At 53.6% G+C, this 14,417-nt stretch overlaps 1 protein-coding gene across 1 annotated transcript in view; it reads left to right on the forward strand.

Annotated features, from left to right (window-relative positions):
• Window positions 1-4,716: 4,716 nt before the first annotated feature.
• LOC125362476 (WAS/WASL-interacting protein family member 1-like) overlaps window positions 4,717-14,417 on the forward strand; it is a 32,652-nt gene continuing 22,951 nt past the window's right edge. Inside the window, exons 1-2 of the mRNA XM_048361314.1 lie at window positions 4,717-4,821; window positions 5,455-5,866. Coding sequence (XP_048217271.1) covers window positions 4,717-4,821; window positions 5,455-5,866 — 517 coding nt within the window. The remainder of the gene's footprint in view (window positions 4,822-5,454; window positions 5,867-14,417) is intronic.

The raw sequence follows: 14,417 nt of genomic DNA on the forward strand, positions 1-14,417 counted from the left end.
GCTGAGTGCTCTGGGGTCCTGGAGCCTGATGACCTAAGGGTGAATCCCAGCTCTGCCACTTAGGTAGGTGATGTTTGTCTGATGCCTTTGCCATTCTCAACCTCAATTTCCCCATCTATTAGAAGTGGAGGTATTGACTGGGGCTAAGACCAAGGGCAGACTTTAAAACACTTGGAAGGTAGAAAGTGCTCTAAGGAAACTGTTCCAGGGGCTACAAGAAGGTTCTGGAGTCCCTTTCCTTTGAGTATCTGCTCTGGGGTCAATAAGGATCTGGCATGGTGTCCCTTCCTCTCAGTTTCCGCAGCTTGAATGGTGTGTGTAAGATGAGGAGGCTGGCTGGTGCTGGTGAGAGGGGCTGTGGTTGCCAGGGCTGTCCTAACAAATAACCACCAAGCAGAGGGTTCTGAAGACCAGCTAGAGGAGAATGGTGGCACCTGTCTATAATCTCAGCATCTGGAGTCCACAGCAGGATTTTGTCTTCAAGGCCAGCCCGGGCTATAGAACAAGACCTTGTCTTACAAAACCAGTTGTTGCCTCAAGGTCTGGGAATCTTGAAGTCTGGTATCAGGATGCTGGAACCACCCCCCTGCCTCCATCTGAACCCCAGGAGACTTTTCCTGGCATTTGGTGAAGGACAGCATCCTGGACAGTCCTTGGCTCCCAGCCTCACCCAGTCCAGGTTCTGCCTCTATCCTCACATGGCTTCTGTCTCTCCCCTCTGCCTTCCCTTTGAGTCTGGCTCTGTCCATTTTGAGGTTGTAGCCTCATTTTAACCTGACCATCTGCAAGGATTCATTTCCAAACCAGGCCCTCGGCATAGGTGCCAGGGTTAGAACAGCACCCAGAGGACCCAATTTCCCCACTATAGAGGAGAGAGGAGGTGGTGCAGAGAGCACAGCAAGCCAAAGAGCAGAGGGTGCAGAGCAGCCGGTGCCGCCTAGGTGACCTGAGCCCGAAGGTCAGGTGTCCGGCTTGTTGGCAGAGCCTTGGCTGGCACAAGGCCCTGTCACTGTCCTGCATGGCTGGCACTTGGAGGCTCCCAGCTGGGCCTCAGGCTCCCTGTCCTGCTGTTGGCACTCAGCCCAGGGGCTGACTGCTCTCCATCAATGACCAGGGTAGGACCGGCCTTTTTGTCATCACCCTGACATTGCCAGCTCTCTGGGTGTCCCTTGGGGCAGGAGGATCACGTAGCTTCCCAGTGTGCAGTTTTTCTGGCTCCTGGGGACCCATAAGGCAATCACTTGGCATTTCTCAAGAGCCAGGACACACGAGTCAGAAAACACCCAGGTTCCTTCTGCCTCTGCCTGGCACAGCCCACCACTCTCCCAGCAGCAGTCCTGGTGTAAGAGGAAGACTTGGATCCCAGTGCTATGTTTGCTGGAGGGGCTCTACGGGAGTCTTAAAAGTTTCTCTCTCAAGCCTCCTGACCCTCCTTTCTCTGTGGGGCTATTTGGAGGTTTCAGTGAACTGTGGGCCTCTGAAGATCTTTCACAGTGCGTGGGATGGTGTAGCTATTCCTCATGCAGAAGAGGGGGGTCAACAGACCTGCCTGAAGGCACAGAGCAGCTGAAGGAAGCGCTAGGCTTTGACTGGGTGCATCTCACTCACAACCTGAGCACCCACCCACTAAGCCCTCTGTGAAGGCAGTTTTGAGTGTCTGCTTGTTTACAAGGTGAGAAAATTCAAAGGCGGAGGTGCAGTGGGCATGTCCAAGTGGGCTTTCACTTTCTGGAAAGTTCACCTATGGGATACTGGACTCTGGGCCCTCCTAGCAGAGCCTCAAGCCTCTACCTTCTTCCTGTATGCATGTGCCTATGTGTGTATGTGAGCACACATGTGCTTGTGGATGGTACATATGTGTTCACGTCTGTATGTGTACATTCGCATGTAGGTTCATGCACGTGTGCATGTATATATGTGTGTGCATGTGTTTGTGAATACCATCCTGAAGCAGCCTGGGGGAGAAAGAGGGGCCATAGGCCCTGAGGCCTTGTCTTGAAAACCCAGAGAGGTGGCTATGCCTGAGGGAGTTTGTGTGGCAGAGAAAAAGAGACAATCAGTGTGAATGTTCCAGGCTCTGAGGGGTCAAGAGCAGATCCTGCCAACCCTCACAGGATGTTCCCGGGATTTGTGAATTTATTTCTGTGAAAGTCATCACAAAGATAAACACATTTAATCACTCTCGGTTGTACATTTAATGAACTGTCAATTTTTGGAAATGATTGCAAATTACATATAAAAGGAGACAATTCAGAAAAAAAAAGAAATCAAGGAGACTATGATTAAACATTTAATATGCAGACTGCTAGGTTGTAAGGTCAGCAGGCCAGGGTGCAGGGAGAACCTGCTCTGGCTGGTGCCTGCACCAGGTAAGGCTCACCCTTACAAACACACATGTGCTAGAACTTTCCATGACAACCTTCTGGCCACCCAACACTAGAGATACAGCTGAGAGGCTCACTTGAGAAATCTGGCTCCTGATGACACAGCTGGGAAAGGGCATAGGAAACCCTCCCCACCATTACTTAATGCTCCTTCACACCCCAATGCCCAAGCCCAACCTCTGCCCCAGGGTTGCCAACTGAGGATAATCATATCGGCCTGAAGTTCAAGTCCGGCCCCATGCCCGTCCTTTCCAGTGGCTCCGAACACATTCTCCTTGAAATCCAAAATGGGGCCCTGTGACACCAACAAGTCAACCAGAGCACCTGATTCTGCAGGAACTCAAAGGACATTGCCTTCCCTATACTTCTTAGGATACTTGGGTAGGACCTGCCAGCCCAATTGGAAACCACAGACCTTTCTTGAGGCCTTTGTTTTGTAGGTGGGTAAACTGAGGCCAAGGTTGGAAAAAGAGTCATCAAGACGGACAGGATTGGAACTCAAAGCACTGCACTCTTGGTCCACACTAGCATTTCTAGGCCCGTTGTAAACACTCACCCGTGTCCAGTGCCTAGTAGAGACTAGCCACTGGACTGCCCAGCATTGGCCAACTCTGGCAAGTTTGGGACTTGGGGAGCCAATTTAATGCATTGTGTTTTGGGGTTATTATTGTTTTATTTTTGCTAGGTACTGAAGAAACTGACATCTAAAGAGTCTACTTGAGGAACGATGTATAGGAACATTTCTAGCTGGGGAGTTGGTGGGTGGCTCATGCCTATAATCTGAGATACTCAGGGGGCTGAGATCTGAGGCTCAAGGTTCAAAGCCAGCCCATGCAGGAAAGTCTGAGAGATTCTTATTTCCTATTAACCAGCAAAAAAAGCTAGAAGTAGACATATGGCTCTAGTGGTTGAGTGCCAGTCTTGAGCAAAAAAAAAAAAAAAGAAAAAAGAAAAAAGAAAAAAATCTGAGGCAGCATTGAGGCCCTAAGTTCAAGCCCAAGACTGGCACAAAATAAACCAAATAACAAAATAACATTAAATAACAAAATAACTCCTTGAGTTCCTAACTTTTGGGAGGAAAAAGTACTTTTTTTTCCTTCACAGGTTGATTTAAAAAAAAAATCTTTCTGGCCCATGCTAATCTTCTTTTCCAAAAAAGAGCAGCCTAGGGCTTTCTCAGCCCCTTCCTCAAACAGCAAATGGTATGGGTTACATTTTCTTTTTATTGTGGTTAGAGATACACTGGTAGGATTTAATAACACTGTTTTATTTTTCCTTGTCTTTATTTTATGGTAACCTTCTATTTATAGTAAGTAATGTGGTCCTGGTTTTCCATTTATGGTAATGATATAACATATCTTTTTAAAAGCAAGCTCCTTTAAGAAAATGTAAATAAGAGCTGATTTAAAGAAAGCTATTAAGTGGATATGGGGCACTGGGGACAGGGTAGGCCATGGCAGATGGAGGCCTTGAACTCTGCCTTGGAGCTGACTGATGGTTTCATCTGGGGCCTGAGCTGGACAGGAGCCCACCCTGGACAGCCGCCTGTCCTCCTTTCCCTGCTCCTGTGCTTGCTTCTTCCCCTCTTCCCTCCTCAGACGCTCTCACACTCTTCCAGGCTTCCTTTCCATCCTTTCAAAATGTATGTGGCACAGGAGGTTGAGATCCAAGAATGGTGGTTCAAAGCCAGCCTGGGCAGACACATTCACAAGACTCTTATCTCCAATTAACAACAACAACAACAAAAAGGCTAGAAGGGAGAGCATGGTTCAAGGAGAACTCCAGCCTTGAGAAAAAGAAGAAAGAAAAGCCAAGTGAGAGTTTGAGGCCTTGAGTTCAAACTCCAGTGTGTGCGCACACGCACACAGGTTTGCCTGGCATCTCAGGTCCAAGGAGTGCTCCCAGTCAGCCTCTTCCAAAACATTGGTGAGTGCAGGGCTCTTGGGGTTTCTCTGGGTGTTCCCCGCTTCATCCTACTTTGATAGCTGTAGGAGTTGCCCTCACCCACATTCTTTACAGAAGTTGCACAATTAGAAATGCCCCCTCCCCGGGGGGGAGGGTAAGCAGGGTTCGTAGCAGTCTGGCGAAGAAGGGGGTACCCAGGGGTTTTTCCAGCTATGGTCACAGTCCAATCTACTCAGTGGCTTTGGGAAGTATCTGAAAAGACTAGCCACCCCCCCCCCAAATTCTTAGAAGGGCTATCCATGTCCTGGAATGCTCCTCAAAAATTCTGTCTAGTGACCTGACTCAGGGAAACAGGAATTGCTTCGCCTCCTAGCAACCACTCACTCCTTAGTGAGAATCAGCTGACCACGCTCCTCGAAGAGAGTGTATGAAGGTCCAGCGCCCACAGAGACCCTTCAGAGTGGACATCTCAGAGCTGGGACTCAAAGAAAGAGTTGCCAAAGATGAGCCCAAGCCGAGCCCTCTCATCCGGGTGAGGTTCCTAGGTGAAAGGCGCCGTTCAGGCCCCCTTAGCTCTGGGTTCCATCTGGGGCAGGAGCCAGTGTGGCTGTGGTAGGAGTATAAAGGAGAGACGTTCCCCGCCCACCACCACCCGTCCTGAGGTTCCCACTCTGGGTTGGCCCCCCAGCAACCCGCCTGTTTTTTTCCTGGTTGGGGCCAGGCTCTCCCCAGCTGGAGCCCCAGTAGTGGGGGCGGTCTGAGCTCTCGGTAGGTTCTCCCCCACGCCGGGCAGGGGGACAGGAGAGGTCTCCACGGACGACCCCATTCCCGTCCGGTGGGGACATCGATCAAGATCCCCCGGAATCGACACCTGGCCCGGGTCTCGCTGGCCACTAGGTTCCCCACCCGTCCCGCGGATCTACTGGATTCCCACGAAGGGGTGCAGAGCACGGGGAGGGGCCCCAAATGAGGCCCGGGCCGGACCGCGGCTGGGATCCGAGCAGAGCCCGGGCGCGGACCCCGGCTGGGACCCCGGGCAGGGCGCGGGCGCGGACCCGGGCTGGGACCCCGAGCAGAGCCGGGGCGCGGACCCCGGCTGGGACCCCGGGTAGGGCGCGGGCGCGGACCCCGGTCGGGGTGGGGGAGGCTCGGGTCGCCCGCCCAGGAGGCGCGCCTTGCCGGCGTCCGCCAAGGCCGAGGCGCGGCGGCGGCTGGAGGCCGAGGGGCGGAGGCTCGGGGCGGAGGGAGCGGGGAGGGCGGGACGGGGGGCGGTGGGGAGGTGGGGCCGGCGGCGACGGGCGGGCGGCGAGCGAGCGGCTGCAGCTGCTGCCGGCGTCTCGGGGGCTCCAGGCTGTGGGTGGACGCCGCGCCGAGCGATCCACCGCCGAGCCGCGCGAGGCCGCGGGAGCCCCGGCTTCGGCCCGGACTGAGCGAGCGGGCGAGCGAGCGCCGCGCGTCCCTGGGCCCCGCCGCCGTCGGGAGGACGCCCGCGCCCGGCAAGTTGCAGGCGCGTTGCTCCCGGGGAAAGTTTCCCCCGCGGCCGCCCGAGGAATTGGCGCGGACTCCGCCGCCGGAAGGTAGGGCTCGCCCCGCGCCCTCCGCGCCCCCCGCGCGCCCCGCGCCCGGCGGGGAGACCCGCGTGCGCCCCGGAGAGGGCATGTTGGCACGCGGGGAGTTGGGCGGGACGGGGTCCTGGGACGGGCACGTCGAGGCTCCGAGTTCTGCTCAAACTAGCACGGGGGTGGCGAGGAGGGAGACGAGGAGGGGGCCGCGCTCTGCCCGTCCCCGCTGAGCGCCCAGGACGCCCGGGCTGTGGGCTTCGCCCAGCACAGGTGCAGCCCCTCAGGTGCCCAGCGGACGCGGCGGGGCGGCGGGGCGGGGGACCGGCGATGGAGGGATGGGAGGTGTGGTTTTGAGGATCGGGGTTCGGGTCAGAGCTGTGCCCAGAGGAAAGGGGTGCGCCCCACGACACCCTATGAGAGGACAGCAGAGACTCCTCCACCCGGAGCCCGGGTCGGGCGGGGTGGCTCGATCGCTGGGGCCCGGCAGGGGCGCTGAGTGAGTGCCGCTTTTCGGGGTCCCCGGCGGGTTCTAGATGCTTTCCTCCAGCGCACCTGTGAGCTGACCGGAGATTGGGGGTGGGGTCCTCGGTGGGGTGCCGGGCGGCTTCGAAGCTCGGCCCGGCGCGATCTAGGGGGTGTGGTGGAGTCGCTGCCGAGGGTGCAGGTCTCGGGCCTGCCGCCAGGGGACGCCCGGCCACGGCCCGCTCGCCGCCTCTTCCCAGACAACCACCTCGAAATTGTGACCTACACACCACAGTCCCTCCCCAAGGCATGGGGTTCCCCCACCCCCCGCCTAAGGGCATCCAGTGCAACCCTTCCCCTCCACCCCCCAGCCTGGGGAGCGGGCGGGAGTGTGAGGCCGGGTGTCCCAGTTATTACCGGAGTGAACTACCTTTATGAGATTATTTTTCTTGGGGCGGTTGGGGGGGGGGGGGCTGTCAGGGTGAGTCTGTTTGTGTGTGTGTGTGTGTGGGGGGGTCCATGCTGTCCTCTCAGAGGGAGTCGTGGGCTGGACTCCTTCCTTTTGGACACAGCCCTGGCCCGAACCCTGATCCTTGAAACCACACTTCCCATCCCACCATCTCTGGGCCCCACCCCCCACCCTTCCACTGCTTCCCCACCAGAAGGGGGGGGAGGGGGGAAACACAAAGGAAAACTTATATGAATGGAGATGGTTGGTTAGAACTTTGACTTTGAGCGGGGGGGGGGGGGGGGGCTTTCTGGAAGTTGATGAAATCCTTTGGCAAAAGTGGACCTTTGTTGCTGGGCCCTGGCCAGTGGTGGGGTGTTTGGGGACTGGTATATCCATCCACTTTTGTCTATCCTCTCTCTGGGTACAAGTAAATTGGAGAGCACAAGGTGGGGTACTGGGGGGCTCCTAGAAAGACCTACAAACCTGGGTCAGTGGGACCTGCAGTGTGGGGAGTGCTGCTGGTGGAAAGGGTCGTCTCTGAGTGTTTAATATTGCAGGGACCCCCGGGAAATGACCCTATCTTTCTCTCCAGTCCTCTCCCACCAAACCCCAAGAGGGTGCAAATGTGCATGCAGATCCCTGGTCCCCATGGCCATGGCTTGGAAGTTTCTACCCTGGCTCTGCTGGCAGCTGGGCTCTTGGGATAGCCCCCACCCACATCCTCAAAGTCCCTGCACAGAGGTGATGGAGATGAGCTGGTGTGGGGTCTTGCATTCCATAATACACAGTTAGATTTTTTTTTCCCCAGTCAGGGCTTGAACTCAGGGCCTGGGTGCTGTCCCTGCTGAACTCTTCCGCTCAAGGCTAGCACTCTACCACTTTGAGCCACAACTCCGCTTTGTTTTCTGGTGGTTCATTGGAGATTAGTGTCTCACAGACTTTCCTGCCTTGGCTGGCTTTGATCCACAGTCCTCAGATCTAGGCTTTCTGAGTAGCAAGGATTGCAGGCGTGAGCCACCAGCTCCTAGCTGGTCAGACGTTTTTGCTGGGTGCAGTGAGTCAAAATGCTCAGGAGAGACTTGCCCGAAGAAAGATCAGGGTGGTTTCTACTTTGAGTAGGAGAAGGGGGAGAGGAAAGGGTGGGGGAAGCCCCACTGTCTGGATTTGTCTTTAAGACATTCCAGCAGACCAGAAAACAAAGAGGAGTGTTTTGTTTTTGTTTTGCATTTAGTGACTTGTGTCACTAAGGAGAAGCCTGGGGTGGGGCAACCTTCTTTGGAGCCTGGGTATGAGCCTGGGACCCCAGAAAACCACAGTTTCTGTGCTCTAGCCCTTCACTTTACTCCCCTCTCACACCCACCTATGCCTACCTGGAGAGCATTGAGCTCCCTGTCCCCCCCCCCCCCCCAAGGATGGCCAGTGTCTGTGTTCTTGTCTCCTCTGTCCTCAACTCTGAAATAGCAGCAGGGATATGGTAGTTCCAGTCCATTCTCTAGAAGCAGAAGTTAGCCTGGACTTCAGGGTGTACAATATTGTGGCTAGACTCCAAGAAGAACCAACCTTCTGCTTTTCAGAAACTGCTTTATCAGCCTGGAAATAGCTTCCCAAGTTACCGAATAATTGTAATGTTCTGGCAAGGGTGGGATGAAGGTCTGCACGCCAGACCAGGGCAGGTTTGGAGATGTGTGGAGGAAAGAGATTGTGGGGCCTTCGGGAAGGAGACCAGGTAGAGGAGCAACAGCAGACCACCCCCTTCCTGTGGCCTTTCCCTTCCTTCATGGAAGGAGCCAATGTCTGTGGATGGCCTGAACATTTTTGGGTACCCCCCCCACCTCCCTTTCCAAACAGCAGCTCTTCTGGCTTACTTTATGAACTATTGAGAAGGGAAATCAGGAACATTCGTTCCTGCTCAGCCCATCCGATACACAAGGAGGGCGCTTGGAAACCAGCCCCGTGGTCCCATGAAGCAGATGAAGCCAGCTCAATAGGCATGTTTGCAACCGGATGCCACTGAGTTACATGCCAGCCTGCCTCCTGCAGGGCGCCTCCTGCCACCTGGGCTGGCACCTGGGACCTACATGGGTGCTCAATCTGAGGGGGTGGGACAGACCACAAAACCTGGCTTTAAAAGAGAGATGAGGCCTTGCGTTTGTGGATGGCAAAGCGGAGCTTTAATTTGGGCACTTGTTGTCTGACCATCCAACTCTTGCTTTTCCTCTGTATCTGAGGCTGCTGGGTTCATTAGTAAATTCAGCAACTTGGAAATGAACAAGTGCCTGCTCACCAGTAATTGAATATGTATGTATGTGCAAACAGGCAACAGCATGGAGTGGAAAAGCTGTAGAGGCAGGAGTCAAAGGGCTTGTAATCTAGCACTTAATTGTGACAGATGTAGCTGTGTGACCTCCACCTCTGGTGCCTCAGTTTCTTAGTCTGTAGAATGGAGCTGTCAACTGTTGTGAGCTGTCAGTGAGGTAACCCTCGTGAAACAGCACAGTGTCTAGCATAGAGTACATGCCCAGTAAATGTTCATGGTTATTTATCACTGTTACTATTATTCTGGCTAATGCTGTTGTAAAAGAATGCAGTCATATCAGAGGGGTCAATTTTGATCCTTCCCAGTGTTCTGGGCCATGGTAATTGTGTGTGTGGGGGGGGTGTAGAACAAACACCTGCTTTTAGGGGTAGATGGCAAAGGTGAATAAGTTGCTCTTGAGGGTCTTTTCTTCCCTGCCCTGCCTACTAGTGGCCCCATTCCTGTGGCAGGAAGCCCAGTTTGCTATCACCAAGAACATCCCGGTCCCTGGCAAGCAGGATGATATCCCATCAGCCAACTCTCTGCCCCTCCCTTCCTCTCCGCCCTTGGTCTTCTAACTGCAGGATGAAGACCATACATCAAAATAATAAGTTTCAGCAGATGAACAGCTCCCAATCCGCCCAAATCAAAGGCTGTCTTCCTGGAAGATACTTTCCGATACCTACATGGTAGTCTGTTGTATGGCATTTTAGTTGGCAGGCCCTGCCTCTGTCTCTGGGTTCTGCCCTTGGACATGGCCAGGACCAGGTCTGCAGTCTTAAGGCTGACTTAGCTGCTAGCTGCCTGGGAGGCCGCGCCCCCTCTCCCTCTAGAAGGCTGTGGCTCTGAGCCATCACTGTGAAGATGGTTCTGGGGACTCATTTTGCAACAGCTGCACCTGCCAAGGGTTCAGATAATGCGTCCACTTTATGGATCAGAGAGCAGGCTGAGAAAACCAGAGCATCAGGCTTAGGCATGGGACTGAAGTTTGATCCTGAATTGACCTGGTTTTCCATCCAGTCCTGTTTCCTCTTCTGTTGAAGTTCTGTGAGCCCCAAAATCTCAGGAAAGCTCCCAGAGATTTGGCCAGGTCCCTTTTCCATATGTCTGTCTGGTCTTCGGTCTCCTGCCATTCCCTCTTCCCTGGTGTGGATCATTCAGCCATCCTGGGGACAGGGCAAGGCAAGAGGTTTGGGAACATGGCCATGTACAGGGGGGATGCATCCTGTGTTCCTACAAAGCAACAAGAAGTTGTCCCAGATCTGGATTTGTTTCTGCCATTCACTGCTGCGTGGTCTGAGACAGCTTGTCTTTGAACATGAGACTCTTTCCGTCAAGTGATACAGGAAGCCCAGTGGCACTAGCTGCCATAGCACGTGACCCCAGATCCTTAGTGATGCAACTGCAGGTTCTATTCTCACTCTCATTCATGCTCCTTGTCCTCCACCCGGGTGCTCAGAGACCGGGGCAGCTAGAACCTCTGCCATCTTTGTGACAAGGAGACAAGGATTTTGGCAGAGCCACACCCACACTTCCTGCCTCCACCTGGAAGTGACATGTCTCATGTCAGCTCTAGGACGCTGATCAGATGTTAGCTGGTCCCAAACCAACCACAGCTTAGGAAGGGTTAACTCTGCCTTATGTTTACGTAGGTGGGTGCTTTGAGGGACATGAAATGATGCACTCATGGCTTCCGAGAGAGTTGTGTTACCAGTCAGCTCTAGGGGGTGTTGCTCTTTGTAGATTATAGACAGCAGGTATGTGGAGATTACTTCCCTGCCTGAATGGAGGTCCAGTCCGAGAGGCTGGCCAGGGGGTCTCACAGCAAAGGCACTAAGCCAGGCCCTCGACCTCCAGCCCAGTGCCTTGGCTTACTAAAACTTGGTGTTCTGAGAACTTTCCAACACTTCTTCCAGGTTCTTTCCAGCATCATTTTTTGCTTCTGTCTCCTCCATCCCTTCATAGTGTGGTCATTTTGGGGTTTATTGGTATGATTGGTGGGAGGTGTGCAAAGATCAGGGGTGTGGAGAGGAGAAGCTGGAGTTTTAGATATTCATAGCCATGGGAACTGATGTGCCCTCTGATTCTTTCCGGTTCCCTTCCTTTCCCTTCCCTTCCCTTCCCTTCCTTTCTTTTGGAGGGGGCTACACCCAGGTTCTGACCCCAAACTCCTCTCCTTAGCACTCGCCTAGCTCCCTTCATCTGCCTGAGTATGGAAAGCCTTAAAGAAGAAAGAGCTGTCTTAGTGAGTGACAGCTCTGTGGCAGAGGCTGGAAGCTGGTAGGGGGGTTGGTGCAGACACTGGACCCTGCCCCTAGTGCCACAGCTTCCCTTTGCAATGGGAGAAAAACTGTGAACCAAATACCAGCACTCCTTTTGGTCTTGGGCTGGGGGATGCTGTGAGAGAGGCTTCCTGCCACCCACCCTGCCCCCACATTGCTGCCTCTCCTGCTGGGACAGATTGCAGCCTACTCTGGCTGGCCAAGTGTGCACAGCCTACGGGAGCAGCCCGCAACCACCTGCTGCCTGACATTTAGGGCTCCTTCAGCAGGGCAGGCTCAGGGCTGGTGGCTCAGTGGCTCACTGGAGTTTTTGTTTTAGCTGCCCCACCAGGGTGGGAGGAGAGGTGCATCTCCAGCCACAACAGCGATGCCCCCTCTGGACTCCACATGGAATGGCTGGGTGGGCCGGACACAAGAATGGAGTGTCTGTGATTGGGACCAGTAGCCTCCTAGGTCTGCGTTCTCTGCCTAGGCAGAGCAGACCCTTGGTCCTGGGGGCACCAAACACTGTGGCTGTCAGCTAGGTGCCAGGGAACAGGTGGAGAGGTCTTGGCTGGCACAGAGTTGGTTACCCCCTGGCCCTCAGGGTGTCATAGGTCCCTTGTATTCACAGCACTGGACCTCAGCTTCTGCAGCCTTTCTGTCTGAACCGCCAAGCAGGGTGTCAGAGCAGGTCAGTGGCTCAACAAGGCAAGGTGTCAGCTGTACTTCCTAGGGCCAAGCCAGTATCACAACCTGGGTACTTGGGAGGGACAGGAAGGCAGTCTTAACAGTTCTGGATGTCCAAAGCCTGGGAGCAAGGTGTGGGCATGATGCCCGGGTCACCTCTAGGGGAGGCTCCTTCTTGCTTCTCCCTGGATTCTGATGGTTAGTGCCATCCTGGTAGCATCTGGGCTTGTAGAAGCATCTCCAGCCTCCCAGTGCCATCCTGTGGCCTTCTTGTCACAAGCTCATCCTACCTTGGGTGTCTGCAGAGAGAATCACTTCTCAGAGAGGCCATATTCACTGCTACCAGGGTTGGGGGGATGGGGTACAATTCAAGACATAGCAGATGGATAGGGGCAGGTCTAGTGGTGCACACCTGTAATCCCTGTACTTGGAAGGCAGAGGCAGGAAGATTGGAAGCTTTTGGCCAGCCTGGGCTACCTAGCAAGACTTTGTCTCAAAATGAAAGCAACCAGATGGATTGTGTATTTGCTCTGTTTTCCTTCTTTGGTGCCTGCCTGCCTCCTTCCTTCCTTCCTTCCCTCCTTCTTTCCTTCTGTTCCTCCTTCCCATCTTTCCTTCCTCCCTCCTTCCTCCTCCTTTGCTCCCTCCCTTCCTTCCTCTCCCTCCCCTAACATCCTTCCCCTTCCCCTCCTTTCCCTTTCCCTTCCCTTTCTCTTCTCTCCTAGGACCTCACTTGGCTTTTTTTTCGACCAAGGCCCCAAGCTCTACCCCTTGTGTCACAGCTCCACTTCTGGCTTGTTGTTGTTGTTGTTGTTGTTTAATTGGAGAGAAGAGTCTTACAGACTTTTTCTGCCCAGGCTAGCCCTGGACCTCACTCAACCCTCAGATCTCAGCCTCCTGAGGAGCTAGGATGACAGGCATTAACAACTGATGCCCAGCTTTCATTTGCCCTGTTTTATAACCAAAGAAACCAGGTTCAGCAAGTTAGGAAACAGGGTAAGTCATTCGTCCCTTTCATCAATTCTACAACTTTCTTTTTTTTAATTTTTAGATGCTTTAGTCTTCTTTTCAGCACACTGGAGGCGATGGGCCCTGTGGCCCCGGTGGCCTGGTTGTGAGTGCTAGAAGACTTGGATGTGTGCATCCAAGTGTTCTTTGTGGGCAGCTGAGCATCGCCCGTTTTTGTCACCCATCCTGCTCCCCACTTGTCCTCCCAGGCTTGGAAGGCTCTGGCTGTCTATGCTGAGCGCAGGAAACAGATACATCTGAGCATCACAACCCATTTGTTGGACTGTTCTCTAGACCCAGATGTTGGAAATGATGAAATGAGAGGCACCATTTACATCCTAGCAACTTTTTTCTGAGGTGTTGGCTGTCTCTGTTTTCTCTGGAGTCCAGATGAATTGTCTTTGCTTGGCATTTGGCATGGGTTACCTTCAATGGATCATTTCGGCCTGCAGAAATCCAAGGTCTGTTTCCCTGAGGGTAAGGGCTAGGTACTGTCTCTGCAGCTCCAGGGGCACAGGAGGGCTCAGATCTAAGCCTCTCATGGGCTCCAGCTAGCAGATGTGACAGGGAGCACTGGCTTCTGAGTCCTGAGGACCAGAGCTTGGGGATGAACCCCATGCCTTCTGAGCTTCTCATCTCTCCTTTGTATCAGAGAAGAGGGAAGTGCTGATGGGGCTAGAGTCCTTTTTTTAACTCCAGAGTTCCTGGGTCTCCCCTCAGAGGAAAGTACTCTCAAAGGCTAGCTAGGTGGGGGTTTCGCTGGAAGTGGAGGTGTTGTTTGAATAAATGAAGGGGACAGAGGACACTTCATGTCGGCTTGGTTTTTCAATAGCTCGGGTGATATGCATAACATTTCCTCCCTTTCATTTGATAATTTTTTCCTTCTCAAAGTAGTTTGAAGAAAGTGTCTGATGATTTGCCGCACAATGAGCTCAAATAAAAATATTCTTTTTAAACAGTGGTTGCTATGTAATTGAATTTAAATAACGGGCATTTTTTTTTGTTTCTAAGTAGCCCCAGCACTAATAAAACATCTATTTAAACCTGTTTGAGATGGTAGCGGGAGGGAGTCAGGGGTGGGGAAGGCCTCACTGGCAGAATCTGTTTGGAAAAACAATTACAGTGATAATGATGCAGTGAAATAAAGGTGTGTTTGTGTGTGTGTGTGTGTGTGTGTGTGTGTGTGTGTGTGTGAAAGAGAGAAAAAAGTTCATGCATGTCTGCTGGTGAGCACAGAGCAGGATTCACATTCAGCACCTGCTGGAAAGAAAGGAGTTCCTAGGGCTGCTGAAACAAGGGCCCTGAGCAGGTGAGGCAAGTTCTAGCTTTGGTTTGTGCAGATGGGGTTCGAACCCCAGCTCTGCCCCTCACCAGGTTGTTCATCCCATCCAAGACTCT

This window comes from Perognathus longimembris, chromosome 13 (genome assembly GCF_023159225.1).
Source record: "Perognathus longimembris pacificus isolate PPM17 chromosome 13, ASM2315922v1, whole genome shotgun sequence".
In the NCBI taxonomy this organism is placed as follows: Eukaryota; Metazoa; Chordata; class Mammalia; order Rodentia; family Heteromyidae; genus Perognathus; species Perognathus longimembris.